We start from the raw sequence: 15,644 nt of genomic DNA on the forward strand, positions 1-15,644 counted from the left end.
GGAGCCCAAGTGGTGCCCGGGGAGGAGGGTAGGGCAGGTAATTAACTGGCCACCTATTTTTAAGGCAATAAAGGGAGCAGTAGAGCTGGTTGGCGCGGGGCCCTGTGTGTGTTATCAGCCTACGAGCATTTGTACAATCACGGCTTGGAAACAGACTGTCTGAATGGTGCGGCTCTTGCCGAGCGGCAACTGCACAGACAGTGGCTAATTCAACCTCAGGCCCCTCTAGCAAGGTGGGCCAGTGTCATTATTCCCAAAGGAAACAGGAGCGGAGAGGCAAAGTCACCTGCCCATAGCCTCTGAAGAAGACAGCGACAGAGCTGGGCACAGAACCCAGGCGTCCGGCTCACGGCCACCTGCTTTAATCCACCGGACCCCACCCCCTTCCCGGAGCTGGGCACAGAACCCAGGCGTCCGGCTCACGGCCACCTGCTTTAATCCACCGGACCCCACCCCCTTCCCGGAGCTGGGCACAGAACCCAGGCGTCCGGCTCACAGGAAAGTGCACAGCTGTCAGGGCTGACGAGTCCCTAGGAACTACAGCCCTCACAGATGTACGGTACCGACGGGGGCAGGGCGGCCGCGCAACACATGCTAGGACGTATTGGTCCCAGCAGCCGCCCGGTGCTTCTTTCGGACAGAGCGCCGCCCAGCGGAAAAGCCACTTCCGCATCCCGCTACCGCCGGATGTTCCGTCCCTCCAAGTGCCCCTCGAGACGCTCTAGCCCCCAGCTCTATGGTGCCCCCAATCGCAAGAGGGCGCTCTAAGCGTTCCGATGCGTGGCTATATGGTACCTCTCCCACGGCCGCGAGCACCGGCGGGCGCTCTAGCCGCTCCCCCTTGAGTCTGTAGCTCGGGCGCGAATCGCGGAGGGCGCTCTAGCCTGCGTTGTCACGTCTCTCTGGTGCTGAGTGGCTAGCTTGGAACCGGCGGCCCCGGCCGACAGCATGTCGGGCTCGGAGGAGTATTCCTCCGCCGAAGACGAGGACTATGTGCCCTCAGGTGGGGCGGGGAGCCTCCGCGCACAGCGCCCCGGCTTTGGGGAGCTGCACTGGTGGGGGAGGGGCATTGGGGCTGCGATGGCAGAGGGAGGGGCGTGGGGGGCTGCGCTGGGGCATTGGGGGCTGCGATGGCAGAGGGAGGGGAGGGGGGCTGCGCTGGAGGGGAGGGGCATTGGGGGCTATGATGGCAGAGGGAGGGGCGTGGGGGGCTGCGCTGGGGCATTGGGGCTGTGATGGCAGAGGGAGGGGCGTGGGGGGCTGCACTGGGGCATTGGGGCTGCGCTGGCAGAGGGAGGGGTGGGGGGGCTGCGCTGGGGCATTGGGGGCTGCGATGGCAGAGGGAGGGGTGGGGGGGCTGCGCTGGGGCATTGGGGGCTGCGATGGCAGAGGGAGGGGCGTGGGGGGCTGCGCTGGGGCATTGGGGGCTGCGATGGCAGAGGGAGGGGTGGGGGGGCTGCGCTGGGGCATTGGGGGCTGCGATGGCAGAGGGAGGGGTGGGGGGGCTGCGCTGGGGCACTGGGGACTGCGATGGCAGAGGGAGGGGCGTGGGGGGCTGCGCTGGGGCATTGGGGGCTGCGATGGCAGAGGGAGGGGCGTGGGGGGCTAAGCTGGGGCATTGGGGCTGTGATGGAAGAGGGAGGGGTGGGGGGGCTGCGCTGGAGGGGAGGGGCATTGGAGGCTATGATGGCAGAGGGAGGGGCGTGGGGGGCTGCGCTGGGGCATTGGGGCTGTGATGGCAGAGGGAGGGGCGTGGGGGGCTGCACTGGGGCATTGGGGCTGCGCTGGCAGAGGGAGGGGTGGGGGGGCTGCGCTGGGGCATTGGGGGCTGCGATGGCAGAGGGAGGGGTGGGGGGGCTGCGCTGGGGCATTGGGGGCTGCGATGGCAGAGGGAGGGGCGTGGGGGGCTAAGCTGGGGCATTGGGGACTGCGATGGCAGAGGGAGGGGAGGGGGGCTGCGCTGGAGGGGAGGGGCATTGGGGGCTGCGATGGCAGAGGGAGGGGCGTGGGGGGCTGCGCTGGGGCATTGGGGCTGTGATGGCAGAGGGAGGGGCGTGGGGGGCTGCACTGGGGCATTGGGGCTGCGCTGGCAGAGGGAGGGGTGGGGGGGCTGCGCTGGGGCATTGGGGGCTGCGATGGCAGAGGGAGGGGTGGGGGGGCTGCGCTGGGGCATTGGGGGCTGCGATGGCAGAGGGAGGGGCGTGGGGGGCTAAGCTGGGGCATTGGGGACTGCGATGGCAGAGGGAGGGGCGTGGGGGGCTGCGCTGGGGCATTGGGGGCTGCGATGGCAGAGGGAGGGGCGTGGGGGGCTAAGCTGGGGCATTGGGGCTGTGATGGAAGAGGGAGGGGTGGGGGGGCTGCGCTGGAGGGGAGGGGCATTGGAGGCTATGATGGCAGAGGGAGGGGCGTGGGGGGCTGCGCTGGGGCATTGGGGCTGTGATGGCAGAGGGAGGGGCGTGGGGGGCTGCACTGGGGCATTGGGGCTGCGCTGGCAGAGGGAGGGGTGGGGGGGCTGCGCTGGGGCATTGGGGGCTGCGATGGCAGAGGGAGGGGTGGGGGGGCTGCGCTGGGGCATTGGGGGCTGCGATGGCAGAGGGAGGGGCGTGGGGGGCTAAGCTGGGGCATTGGGGACTGCGATGGCAGAGGGAGGGGAGGGGGGCTGCGCTGGAGGGGAGGGGCATTGGGGGCTATGATGGCAGAGGGAGGGGCGTGGGGGGCTGCGCTGGGGCATTGGGGCTGTGATGGCAGAGGGAGGGGCGTGGGGGGCTGCACTGGGGCATTGGGGCTGCGCTGGCAGAGGGAGGGGTGGGGGGGCTGCGCTGGGGCATTGGGGGCTGCGATGGCAGAGGGAGGGGTGGGGGGGCTGCGCTGGGGCATTGGGGGCTGCGATGGCAGAGGGAGGGGCGTGGGGGGCTAAGCTGGGGCATTGGGGACTGCGATGGCAGAGGGAGGGGAGGGGGGCTGCGCTGGAGGGGAGGGGCATTGGGGGCTATGATGGCAGAGGGAGGGGCGTGGGGGGCTGCGCTGGGGCATTGGGGCTGTGATGGCAGAGGGAGGGGCGTGGGGGGCTGCACTGGGGCATTGGGGGCTGCGATGGCAGAGGGAGGGGTGGGGGGGCTGCGCTGGGGCATTGGGGGCTGCGATGGCAGAGGGAGGGGTGGGGGGGCTGCACTGGGGCATTGGGGGCTGCGATGGCAGAGGGAGGGGTGGGGGGGCTGCGCTGGAGGGGAGGGGCATTGGGGACTGCGATGGCAGAGGGAGGGGCGTGGGGGGCTGCGCTGGGGCATTGGGGGCTGCGATGGCAGAGGGAGGGGCGTGGGGGGCTGCGCTGGGGCATTGGGGGCTGCGATGGCAGGGGGAGGGGTGGGGGGGCTGCGCTGGGACATTGGGGGCTGCGATGGCAGGGGGAGGGGTGGCGGGGCTGCGCTGGAGGGGAGGGGCATTGGGGGCTGCGATGGCAGAGGGAGGGGCGTGGGGGGCTGCGCTGGGGCATTGGGGCTGCGCTGGAAGAGGGAGGGGTGGGGGGGCTGCGCTGGAGGGGAGGGGCATTGGGGGCTATGATGGCAGAGGGAGGGGCGAGGGGGGCTGCGCTGGGGCATTGGGGGCTGTGATGGCAGAGGGAGGGGCATGGGGGGCTGCGCTGGGGCATTGGGGCTGTGATGGCAGAGGGAGGGGCGTGGGGGGCTGCGCTGGGGCATTGGGGGTTGTGATGGCAGAGGGAGTGGTGGGGGGGCTGCGCTGGGGCATTGGGGGCTGTGATGGCAGAGGGAGGGGAGGGGCATTGGGGGCTGTGATGGCAGGGGGAGGGGTGGGGGGGCTGCGCTGGGGCATTGGGGGCTGCGCTGGCAGGGGGAGGGGTGGGGGGGCTGCGCTGGGGCATTGGGGGCTATGATGGCAGAGTGAGGGGTGCGGGGGCTGCGCTGGAGGGGAGGGGCACTGGGGGCTGCGATGGCAGAGGGAGGGGCGTGGGGGGCTGCGCTGGTGCATTGGGGGCTGTGATGGCAGAGGGAGGGGCCTGGGGGGCTGCGCTGGGGCATTGGGGGCTGTGATGGCAGAGGGAGGGGAGGGGCATTGGGGGCTGTGATGGCAGGGGGAGGGGTGGGGGGGCTGCGCTGGGGCATTGGGGGCTGCGATGGCAGGGGGAGGGGTGGGGGGGCTGCGCTGGGGCATTGGGGGCTATGATGGCAGAGGGAGGGGCGTGGGGGGCTGCGCTGGGGCATTGGGGCTGTGATGGCAGAGGGAGGGGCGTGGGGGGCTGCACTGGGGCATTGGGGCTGCGCTGGCAGAGGGAGGGGTGGGGGGGCTGCGCTGGAGGGGAGGGGCATTGGGGGCTATGATGGCAGAGGGAGGGGCGAGGGGGGCTGCGCTGGGGCATTGGGGGCTATGATGGCAGAGGGAGGGGCGTGGGGGGCTGCGCTGGGGCATTGGGGGCTGTGATGGCAGAGGGAGTGGTGGGGGGGCTGCGCTGGGGCATTGGGGGCTGCGATGGCAGAGGGAGGGGTGGGGGGGCTGCACTGGGGCATTGGGGGCTGCGATGGCAGAGGGAGGGGCGTGGGGGGCTGCGCTGGGGCATTGGGGCTGCGATGGAAGAGGGAGGGGTGGGGGGGCTGCGCTGGAGGGGAGGGGCATTGGGGGCTGTGATGGCAGAGGGAGGGGCATGGGGGGCTGCGCTGGGGCATTGGGGCTGTGATGGCAGAGGGAGGGGAGGGGCATTGGGGGCTGTGATGGCAGGGGGAGGGGTGGGGGGGCTGCGCTGGGGCATTGGGGGCTGCGATGGCAGGGGGAGGGGTGGGGGGGCTGCGCTGGGGCATTGGGGGCTATGATGGCAGAGGGAGGGGCGTGGGGGGCTGCGCTGGGGCATTGGGGCTGTGATGGCAGAGGGAGGGGCGTGGGGGGCTGCACTGGGGCATTGGGGCTGCGCTGGCAGAGGGAGGGGTGGGGGGGCTGCGCTGGAGGGGAGGGGCATTGGGGGCTATGATGGCAGAGGGAGGGGCGAGGGGGGCTGCGCTGGGGCATTGGGGGCTATGATGGCAGAGGGAGGGGCGTGGGGGGCTGCGCTGGGGCATTGGGGGCTGTGATGGCAGAGGGAGTGGTGGGGGGGCTGCGCTGGGGCATTGGGGGCTGCGATGGCAGAGGGAGGGGTGGGGGGGCTGCACTGGGGCATTGGGGCTGTGATGGCAGAGGGAGGGGAGGGGCATTGGGGGCTGTGATGGCAGGGGGAGGGGTGGGGGGGCTGCGCTGGGGCATTGGGGGCTGCGATGGCAGGGGGAGGGGTGGGGGGGCTGCGCTGGGGCATTGGGGGCTATGATGGCAGAGGGAGGGGTGTGGGGGGCTGCGCTGGGGCATTGGGGCTGTGATGGCAGAGGGAGGGGCGTGGGGGGCTGCACTGGGGCATTGGGGCTGCGCTGGCAGAGGGAGGGGTGGGGGGGCTGCGCTGGAGGGGTGGGGCATTGGGGGCTATGATGGCAGAGGGAGGGGCGTGGGGGGCTGCGCTGGGGCATTGGGGGCTGCGCTGGGGCATTGGGGGCTATGATGGCAGAGGGAGGGGTGGGGGGGCTGCGCTGGAGGGGAGGGGCACTGGGGGCTGCGAGGGCAGAGGGAGGGGCGTGGGGGGCTGCGCTGGTGCATGGGGGGCTGTGATGGCAGAGGGAGGGGCGTGGGGGGCTGCGCTGGGGCATTGGGGCTGCGCTGGAAGAGGGAGGGGTGGGGGGGCTGCGCTGGAGGGGAGGGGCATTGGGGGCTATGATGGCAGAGGGAGGGGCGTGGGGGGCTGCGCTGGGGCATTGGGGGCTGTGATGGCAGAGGGAGGGGAGGGGCATTGGGGGCTGTGATGGCAGGGGGAGGGGTGGGGGGGCTGCGCTGGGGCATTGGGGGCTATGATGGCAGAGGGAGGGGCGTGGGGGGCTGCGCTGGGGCATTGGGGGCTGTGATGGCAGAGGGAGGGGCGTGGGGGGCTGCGCTGGGACATTGGGGGCTGTGATGGCAGAGGGAGGGGCGTGGGGGGCTGTGCTGGGGCATTGGGGCTGCGATGGCAGAGGGAGGGGTGGGGGGGCTGCGCTGGAGGGGAGGGGCATTGGGGGCTATGATGGCAGAGGGAGGGGCGTGGGGGGCTGCGCTGGGGCATTGGGGCTGTGATGGCAGAGGGAGGGGTGGGGGGGCTGCGCTGGGGCATTGGGGGCTGTGATGGCAGAGGGAGGGGCGTGGGGGGCTGCGCTGGGGCATTGGGGGCTGCGATGGCAGGGGGAGGGGTGGGGGGGCTGCGCTGGGGCATTGGGGGCTGCGATGGCAGGGGGAGGGGTGTGGGGGGCTGCGCTGGGGCATTGGGGGCTGCGATGGCAGGGGGAGGGGTGGGGGGGCTGCGCTGGGGCATTGGGGGCTGTGATGGCAGAGGGAGGAGAGTCGGGGGCGCATTGGGAGGCTGTGGGGGCTGTACTGGGGGCCCCGAGGGCAGCTTTTGCTGGAGTAATATCAATATCTTAGCTCTTATCCAGGCCTTCTAGTGGGTAGATCCCGGAGAGCTTTATAAAGGAGGCCAGTAGCTCATTGTGTTCAAGGAGCCACATGAGACCTGCCACAATCCCAAACCGCGGCCCAGAGCGCTTGCTGGTAGCCGAGGAGGGCCAGATGGACTCCTGGCTGCTGCAAAGGGTGTTATTCTGTTGCTCTGTTCTTGGCCAGCCTCAGATTTTTTAGACCTCCAGTTATTGCCTTCACCACCTCTTTGCTGCTGGTCATAACTCTTCCCAGCAGCTGCAGAGTGAAATTGGCTTGTTTCTAGTCAGTTTTCACTGTTGCCCAGGGCATTCTGAATAGCCTCTATGAATCAGTTTCATTCTGCAGTTGCCCAAGGAAGCTCTGAGCACCAGTAGAGGTAGTCTTCTCTGCGGACTCAGGCAGGTATCACTGCATCATTACACTTGGTTCGCATCCGGAAGGATTTCTTGGCAACCATAGTGGCTAGAAACTTACTTTTTTAAAAACAAAAGCTCCGATTGTGCAGAGTGAGGGTGTACACCAACAATGAGATCTGCAGACAGCGTGCAGAGCATCACCTGCAACTCCAAGGTGAACTAGTCTCCATGTGCATCAGCATTTATACTGTGGTAGCACCAAATAAGCTGATGTTTTAGGGATTGTCCATCCGGATGAGATGTCTGTCACCCCCTGCCCTGTAACTTGGAGATTCCTTGGTGCCGTGCGGCTGTGGTTCAGATCCCTGACTTTAAGCATATGGTCTCACCTTGGTCCTCACCAATCTCGTTACTTCTGGCAGGGTGACCCCAACAGCTTGGAGTCTCCCCAAATCCATCTTCCAAGAGTTCTTAATTACCAGATACTCAGACCATTCTCCTGTGGTTCACCAGTTCTGAAGGTGTGAAACCAGCCCTCCAGTTATCAGTTCATTTTGGTGTATACGCTTCACACAGTTTGCACACCAGAACCTGCATGGGATAAAATTAAAACCAAAAGTTTATAGAATCATAGAATATCAGGGTTGGAAGGGACCTCAGGAGGTCATCTAGTCCAACCCCCTGCTTAAAGCAGGACCAATCGCCAACTAAATCATCCCAGCCAGGGCTTTGTCAAGCCTGACCTTAAAAACCTCTAAGGAAGGAGATTCCACCACCTCTAGGTAACCCATTCCAGTGCTTCACCACCCTCCTAGTGAAAAGGTTTTTCCTAATATCCAACCTAAACCTCCCCCACTGCAACTTGAGACCATTACTCTTCATTCTGTCATCTGCTACCACTGAGAACAGTCTAGATCCATCCTCTTTGGAACCCCCTTTCAGGTAGTTGAAAGCAGCTATCAAATCCCCCCTCATTCTTCTCTTCTGCAGACTAAATAATCCCAGTTCCCTCAGCCTCTCCTCATAAGTCATGTGTTCCAGTCCCCTAATCATTTTTGTTGCCCTCTGCTGGACTCATTCCAATTTATCCACATCCTTCTTGTAGTGTGGGGCCCAAAACTGGACACAGTACTCCAGATGAGGCCTCACCAATGTCGAATAGAGGGGAATGATCACGTCCCTCGATCTGCTTGCAGTGCTCCTACTTATACAGTCCAAAATGCCATTAGCCTTCTTGATAACAAGGGCACACTGTTGACTCATATCCAGCGTCTTGTCCACTGTAATCCCTAGGTCCTTTTCTGCAGAACTGCTGCCTAGCCACTCGGTCCCTAGTCTGTAGCAGTGCATGGGATTCTTCCGTCCTAAGTGCAGGACTCTGCACTTGTCCTTGTTGAACCTCATCAGATTTCTTTTGGCTCAGTCCTCTAATTTGTCTTGGTCCCTCTGTATCCTATCCCTACCCTCCAGCGTATCTACCACTCCTCCCAGTTTAGTGTCATCTGCAGACTTGCTGAGGGTGCAATCCACACCATCCTCTAGATCATTAATGAAGATTTTGAACAAAATCGGCTCCAGGACTGACCCTTGGGGCACTCTGCTTGATACCAGCTGCCAACTAGACATGGAGCCATTGATCGCTACCCTTTGAGCCCGACAATCTAGCCAGCTTTCTATCCACCTTATAGTGCATTCATCCAGCCCATACTTCTTTAACTTGCTGGCAAGAATACTTTGGGAGACCGTATCAAAAGCTTTGCTAAAGTCAAGGAATAACACGTCCACTTGCTTTCCCCTCATTCACAGAGCCAGTTATCTCATCATAGAAGGCAATTAGGTTAATTGGGCATGCCTTGCCCTTGGTGGATCCATGCTGACTGTTCCTGATCACTTTCCTCTCTTCTAAGGGCTTCAGAACTGATTCCTTGAGGACCTGCTCCATGATTTTTCTAGGGACTGAGGTGAGGCTGACTAGCCTGTAGTTCCCCGGATCCTCCTCCTTCCCTTTTTTAAAGATGGGCCCTACATTAGCCTCTTTCCAGTCATTCCACCTCCTCCGATTGCCATGAGTTTTCAAACATAATGGCCAATGGCTCTGCAGTCACATCCGCCAACTCCTTTAGCACCCTCGGATGCAGCGCATCCGGCCCCATGGACTTGTGCTCGTCCAGCTTTTGTAAATAGTCCCGAACCACTTCTTTCTCCACAGAGGGCTGGTCACCTCCTCCCCATGCTGTGCTGCCCAGTGCAGTAGTCTGGGAGCTGACCTTGTTCGTGAAGACAGAGGCAAAAAAAGCATTGAGTACATAAGCTTTTTCCACATCCTCTGTCACAAAGTTGCCTCCCTCATTCAGTAAGGAGCCCACACTTTCCCTGACTACCACCTTGTTGCTAACATACCTGAAGAAACCCTTCTTGTTACTCTTAACATCCCTTGCTAGCTGCAACTCCAGGTGTGATTTGGCCTTCCTGATTTCACTCCTGCATGCCTGAGCAATATTTTTATACTTTTCCTTGGTCATTTGTCCAATCTTCCACTTCTTGTAAGCTTCTTTTTTGTATTTAAGATCAGCAAGGATTTCACTGTGAAGTCAAGCTGGTCGCCTGCCATATTTACTATTTCTACACATCGGGATGGTGTGTTCCTGCAACCTCAATAAGGATTCTTTAAAATACAGCCAGCTCTCCAGGACTCCTTTCCCCTCATGTTATTCTCTCAGGGGATCCTGCCCATCAGTTCCCTGAGGGAGTCAAAGTTTATTGAGTAGAAAACCTACAGACTCCAAGATGAACTAGTAAGGGAAAGCAAACATGCACAAGTTATAAAGAAAATAAACATATAGATGCAACCCTCAGGCTTTATTCTTTTCTATTGTATAGAATCCCTTGTCTAATACAAGTTACTTATTGTCTTTTAATAGCTTTCTGGCACTCCTACTAAGCTGTAGGGTGGATCTCAGGTTCATGGGTAGCTTCCCGTTGAGAAGCTGTGCCTCAGTTTCTAGATGATCAGCCTCCCTTCCAAGCCTCTTTTTAAAAGGCTTTTTCCTTTGTTTAATTCTCCTGGGTCTGGTCTACACTACAGAGTTAGGTCAACAAAGGCAGTTTACATCAACCTAACTCTGGAAGTGTCTACACTAAAATTTTACTCCCACCGACATAACTGCCCCACACCACTGACTTAACTCCTCCAGCGATTTAGAGTCAAGGTTGGTGTAGTTAGGTCGACACAGTGACACTGTGTTGCTTACATCGACTGTTACTGGCTTTCAGAAGCCATCCGAGTGCCCCATACTGTGACAGTACAATTGACATACACCACCAACACAATGAGGAAAGTGTGGGCACACACAGCAGATGTAATTACTGCAGCGGCTGTATGCCAATGTAAATTAGATCAACTTAATTTTGTAGTGTAGACATGCCTTTAGATTATGATTGACTCATGGTTATTCAGACTGGGGAAATTCCCTCTTGACATGATACCTGGGGATGTCTCATTGTCTTTCCATTAACTCAAATGGTCCATCATTGTCTTTTCCTGGGCTGGATAATGAATGGGTTTTTGCAGTGGTTTAATGTAAACAACTTGTTTGGGAGGTGCTTCTCCCTGCTTGACTGCTACACCACTTTGCTGTGATTTGCAGCTGAAGCTTATGAGTCCAGTTTTCTATATACATAAATATATAAATTAATCACAATGGTCTGTTACGTATCTAATAATGACTATTAGGTTAGAACTTTCCAAACTCTCATAAGAGATCTTACTTGATGTATTTATATAATATGATGACGAAGTATGCAAACAGTCGGTTTAATGGCTTATATTTTGGATTTAAACTTTCTGTTCTCACCTTGGTGTGTCTGGACATTGATTATCACATAGGCCAACTACGCTGAGGCCCAATTATGCTAGGTGCTGTGCAAACATAGTAAATGTTAGAGTCTAAAAGACAAGTCCTAACAGGTTAAGACAAACAAGTGGCATGAGCACTTCCCTCTGAAGCCTGACTTCTAAGGAAGCCTTTGAACACAGTATGCCTATAGCTTGTTTCACCAGCATGCTTTCAGTGAGCAGGCCAAGGAGAAGGTTCCACTGGCAAGACTTGGATGTGCCATATACTTATGATTCTAATTTTGGCAAATGGGTTGTTTGAAATCATTTTTTCCTGTGGCAAGAGCAGAATTGTCTTTGTTTTCCTTTGTTTCTTGGGTGATTGTGGGTCCTGCTGCTGTGTGGTTCCAGGTGAGGAGTACAGTGAAGATGATGTGAGCGAGTTGGTCAAGGAAGACGAGGATGAGGAGAAACCATACAAAGAAAAAGGCAAAAAAAGTTCCAAAGGCACTGTGTGCAGGTAAATGCCAAATCCATCCCACCTTAATGGGATCATAACTGGTCTGTCAGTGGCTTCACTGCTAAGCCACTGGGATCAGCTGCAGTCGCCCTCCCTTACTTCAGTTATGAAAATGCGGTGTAGTTTAAGCTTTGCTCTTTGGTTAGTATTAAAGGTTACCTGCAAAGACAGTACAAAAAGTGGCAAACTTATAAGGGAAGATTCTAAAAGAGCATTATCTCTGTTCTTCAGACAGATGTAGAGACAGAGGTTAGATGATTCGCCCTAGGCCGTGCTGGAAGTCAGTGTCAGAGCCAGGAATAGAGCCCAGTTCCTGACTTCCAGGTCCAGGCTCTTTCCTCTAGAACAGTGGCTCTCAACGTTTCCAGACTACTGTACCCCTTTCAGGACGCTGATTTATCTTCTGTACCCCAAGTTTCACCTCACTTAAAAACTACTTGCTGACAAAATCAGACATAAAAATACAAAAGTGTCACATGATACTATTACTGAAAAATTGCTGACTTTCTCATTTTCGCCATATAATTATAAAAGAAATCAGTTGGAGTATAAATATTGTACTTACATTTTAGTGTATTGTATAGAGAGCAGTGTAAATAGGTCATTGTATGAAATTTTAGTTAGTACTGACTTCACTAGTGCTTTTTATGTAGCCTGCTGTAAAACTAGGCAAATCTCTAGATGAGTTGATATACTCCCTGGAAGACTTCTGCATACTCCCAGGGGTACGCATGGTTGAGAACCACTGCTCTAGAATGCTAACTTCCTTACCCAAGTTTTCCAGCCTTTGTAGCATCGGCTTTTGCCATATAATGGAGCATTTAAAGAGATTCTTTGAACCTTGCCCTTCAACTTTCTGACCGGTGTGGGGTTCTGGCTCAGTGTCTCCCCTTGAAGGTAAATGGAAGCCTCATGGTGAGAATCCAGCAGTCTGTAAATACAGAATCGTTAAGTCACTTCACCCATGCTCATGTTTCTACTGGTGAGGCTTTGCCCTATCTCAGCATTTCTGTTGTCATCTGTTCCCAGGAAAAGGGAGAGAGGAGGCCTCTTGTTAGTGCCAGGGGAAAGAGAGGAATCAAAGGATCAACAAAGTGACAGTGAGGAAAAAGAGGAGGCCGACAGTCTAAGGCAGGTGAAAGGAAGCAGAGCGGAGGAGGAGGAGAAAAAGAAGAAAGAGGATGCTCTGTGGGCCAGTTTCCTCAGTGATGTGGGGCAGAAATCTAAAGCACCGGCTGCTGCTCAGCTGACCAGTCCACAGACTAATAAGGTAATGGAGAAACCTGGCTGGGGCAGTTTTTATTATATTGAGTGGGGGAAAGAATCCAGAGGGTTAAAATCTGCAGATGGTGATGAATAGTTGTAGTTAGTATTGAGTGTTGGGTTGAACAGCAAAACAATGGATTCCTCCTATCCCGAATGTGGCCTTGTAAGGCATGGGTGTCAGAAATGGGGTTGAGCTCTTGTCACAAGGTACAAGGCCTATCTCCTCACTGGCTTTGGCATGGACGCTCCATCTAGCCTGTTGCACTGGCTAATAGTGGTGAAGTCCTGGCTAAACCCTTCAGTATGGTGGTGGGATGGGACGGTCTGGTCCAGCATGGGAAGGAGGGGAACTGGAGCTGCCAGCTGCCAATGGCTTGTCCGGTTCCTGTTAAATGTTGGGCAGGTTGACTCCCTCTACCGTGGGCTGCACACAGCTGCAAATGGCAAGTGTAATTTGCAATTTGCATGAATACTTCTAGTGCAGCACTCTTCCTCTTTGGTTATGTGTGCATTTCGAAAAAGGAAGATTAGGAGGAGGGGAAATACGGGGTGTAAACAGGGGCGGCTCTACAAATTTTGCCTCCTCAAGCAGTTGGTGCCAAATTGCCGCTGCCGCAAGAGCGGCAGAGCTGCCACTGAATTGCCGCCCCCTCCCCTCCCCTCTCCCCCGAAGAGCGTCCAAAAGCTGCCGCGGGACACAGACTGCTGCCCCACTCTCAATGCCGCCCCAAGCATCTGCTTGGAAAGTTGGTGCCTGGAGCTGGCCCTGGGTGTAAAACATACCAATATCCTTCACTTCCCCCTGCAATCTAGGGTGTCCTGAAGATGCCACATGTTTGGATTGTCACTCTGAATGAAAGGGGATCTCATCTCTGTGATGGGTTGGATCACGGAAACCCCTGGGGCTGCCACCTGATGTGCCAAGAATACTTCTGCCCCTGCTTTCCCTGTCAGTTTGGGACTCCAGCACCCTGTCTTGTTGAGCCAGACACACCAGTCTGCTCTAGCACAGACGCAGGGTCTGAACCACGTGCCCCAAAGCTGCAGACTTAACTGAAAACAGCTTAAGAAATGTTCCTGTCTTTGACACTCAGATGCCCAACTCCCAGTGGGGTCCAAACCCCAAATAAATCTGTTTTACCCTGTATAAAGCTTATACAGGGTAAACTCATAAATTGTTTGCCCTCTGTAACACTGATAGAGAGATATACGCAGCTGTTTGCACCCCCTCCCCCCCAGGTATTAATATATACTCTGGCTTAATTAATAAGTAAAAAGTGATTTTATTAAATACAGAAAGTAGGATTTTAGTGATTCCAAGTAGTAACAGACAGAACAAAGTGAATTACCAAGCAAAATAAAATAGAACACGCAAGTCTATGTCTAATACAGTAAGAACTCTGAATACAGGTAGAAACCTCACCCTTAGAGGAATTCCAGTAAGCTTCCTTTTACAGACTATACTCCTTCTAGTCTGGGTCCAGCAATCACTCACACCCCCTGTAGCTATTGTCCTTTGTTCCAGTTTCTTTCAGGTATCCTTGGGGGTGGAGAGGCTATGCAAAGTTCAGCTCCAAGATGGAGTTTTGGAGTCACATGGGCAAGTCACCTGTCCATGCTTGATTCAGAACTTATAGGTGGCAGCCATGGTTCACATGCTTCCTTGAATGTCCTCAGGTAGACTTCTTATGTGGATTGGAGCCTTACAAGATTCATTGCCCTTTAAGTGTTTCTTGATTGGGTACCTAATTTGCACATTCCTTTCTCAAGAAGCTGACCAAATAAATGCTCTACTAAGGCTGCCTAGAAATCAAGCCAGTATTCATAACGTCGAATACAAAAATGATACAAGCATACAAATAGGATTAATAGATTCAGTAGATCATAACCTTTACATAGATATGTTACAGGGCATATGTAGCATAAAACATATTCCAGTTATGTCATTCATATATATATATTCATAAGCATATTTTCATGGGGCACCATCACAATCTCCCTGCTGCCTTTCTTCAGGGTGGTGCTTTTTAACGTAAACTGCTTGGTTGTGTAGTCTCTGACCCAACTGTCCTCTCCATGGCAGAAGTCTGACATTATAAAGTCCATTGATCTTGGATCCTTTGGTCAGGATATACTTTGTGTAAACATATCAGCACAAGAACCTGAATGTGAAACTAACTAGAACTAATATTAACGTAATGAAATTGACTAATCCTAGTGGTTTGGCACTTCCTGGTAGCTGGTCACATGGAGCTAGCTCCACCTGGCTTTCAGCTGCTAAATTGCAATACAAAAATCCTTAAAATACATTATTTTCCTAATGTCACTTTTTCATGTATTTGAAGACAATAGGAATGAACAGGAGTCAGTGAGGGCACAGTTTGCCCCCAGAACCTTAAGTAGAAGTGGTGGTGAGTGAGAGGAAGGAACCCAGATTGACTCTCAGATCACAGTGTGAGTGTACAGGGCTGGCAACTAGAAAAAACATTTGTAAACTTGAGCATACCTGCGCTGGAGTCATTGAGAGACACTAAACACTGATCCCCACAAGGCCATTTATACAGAGCCACCCTTCAGAATACAGCTGCATCTGAAGGCTGCAAAATGGCTTCAGTTGTATAATCCTTCGTTTTCATTTGCTCATAACTTTTAGAAAAAAAATCTCCAGTTGGGTTGAAATCTTCATGCTTGGCCTCCCCCAAAAGGTAAAGTAGTGCCTGTTGAACAGTTGAGTCTCTTACATTCAGGATTGTTTTAAAAATAAGATGGTGAAAAAAAAATACACTATTCTGATCGCTGCTTTTTTGCAGGCTCATTGCTAAATAATGGCTGGACTTTGAAAGTTCCGCATGCAGTTAATTCTCAGTGTAGAGCCTGGGCTAGATTTGGGAAATCTTGATTTAGGATTTCTTAAAGTCATGTCTGCTTTTAAATGTATGGCATGTGTACAGTGGATAGAAAACAAAGTGTTACAGGCGTGCTTGAAAAGTTTGCAGTTGTCATTTGTGTGCACCATTGTAAATTGCAGTTGTTCCTGACTAGGGGGGAGTGCCTGACCAGAAGCTGACCCACTACCTAGTAGCTAACAATCTGGAGACTTCTTTAAAATGAATTATAATAATTAACTAAGGCAATTAAATGCAAAAACCAGTGTTTATATAAGGATGAGAAA

General features: G+C 55.8%; 1 protein-coding gene across 2 annotated transcripts in view; it reads left to right on the top strand.

Moving 5' to 3' along the window:
- The first annotated feature begins 797 nt into the window (after window positions 1-797).
- Window positions 798-15,644, top strand: part of CFDP1 (craniofacial development protein 1) — a 128,396-nt gene continuing 113,549 nt past the window's right edge. Inside the window, exons 1-3 of one of the 2 annotated variants that reach the window (XM_048817104.2) lie at window positions 798-1,003; window positions 11,098-11,206; window positions 12,236-12,476. In XM_048817104.2, the coding sequence (XP_048673061.1) occupies window positions 949-1,003; window positions 11,098-11,206; window positions 12,236-12,476 (405 nt within the window). In that variant the 5' untranslated portion in view covers window positions 798-948. The remainder of the gene's footprint in view (window positions 1,004-11,097; window positions 11,207-12,235; window positions 12,477-15,644) is intronic. The other variant, XM_048817103.2, reaches the window with a different exon arrangement.

Source organism: Caretta caretta, chromosome 12, assembly GCF_965140235.1.
Source record: "Caretta caretta isolate rCarCar2 chromosome 12, rCarCar1.hap1, whole genome shotgun sequence".
NCBI lineage: Eukaryota > Metazoa > Chordata > Testudines > Cheloniidae > Caretta > Caretta caretta.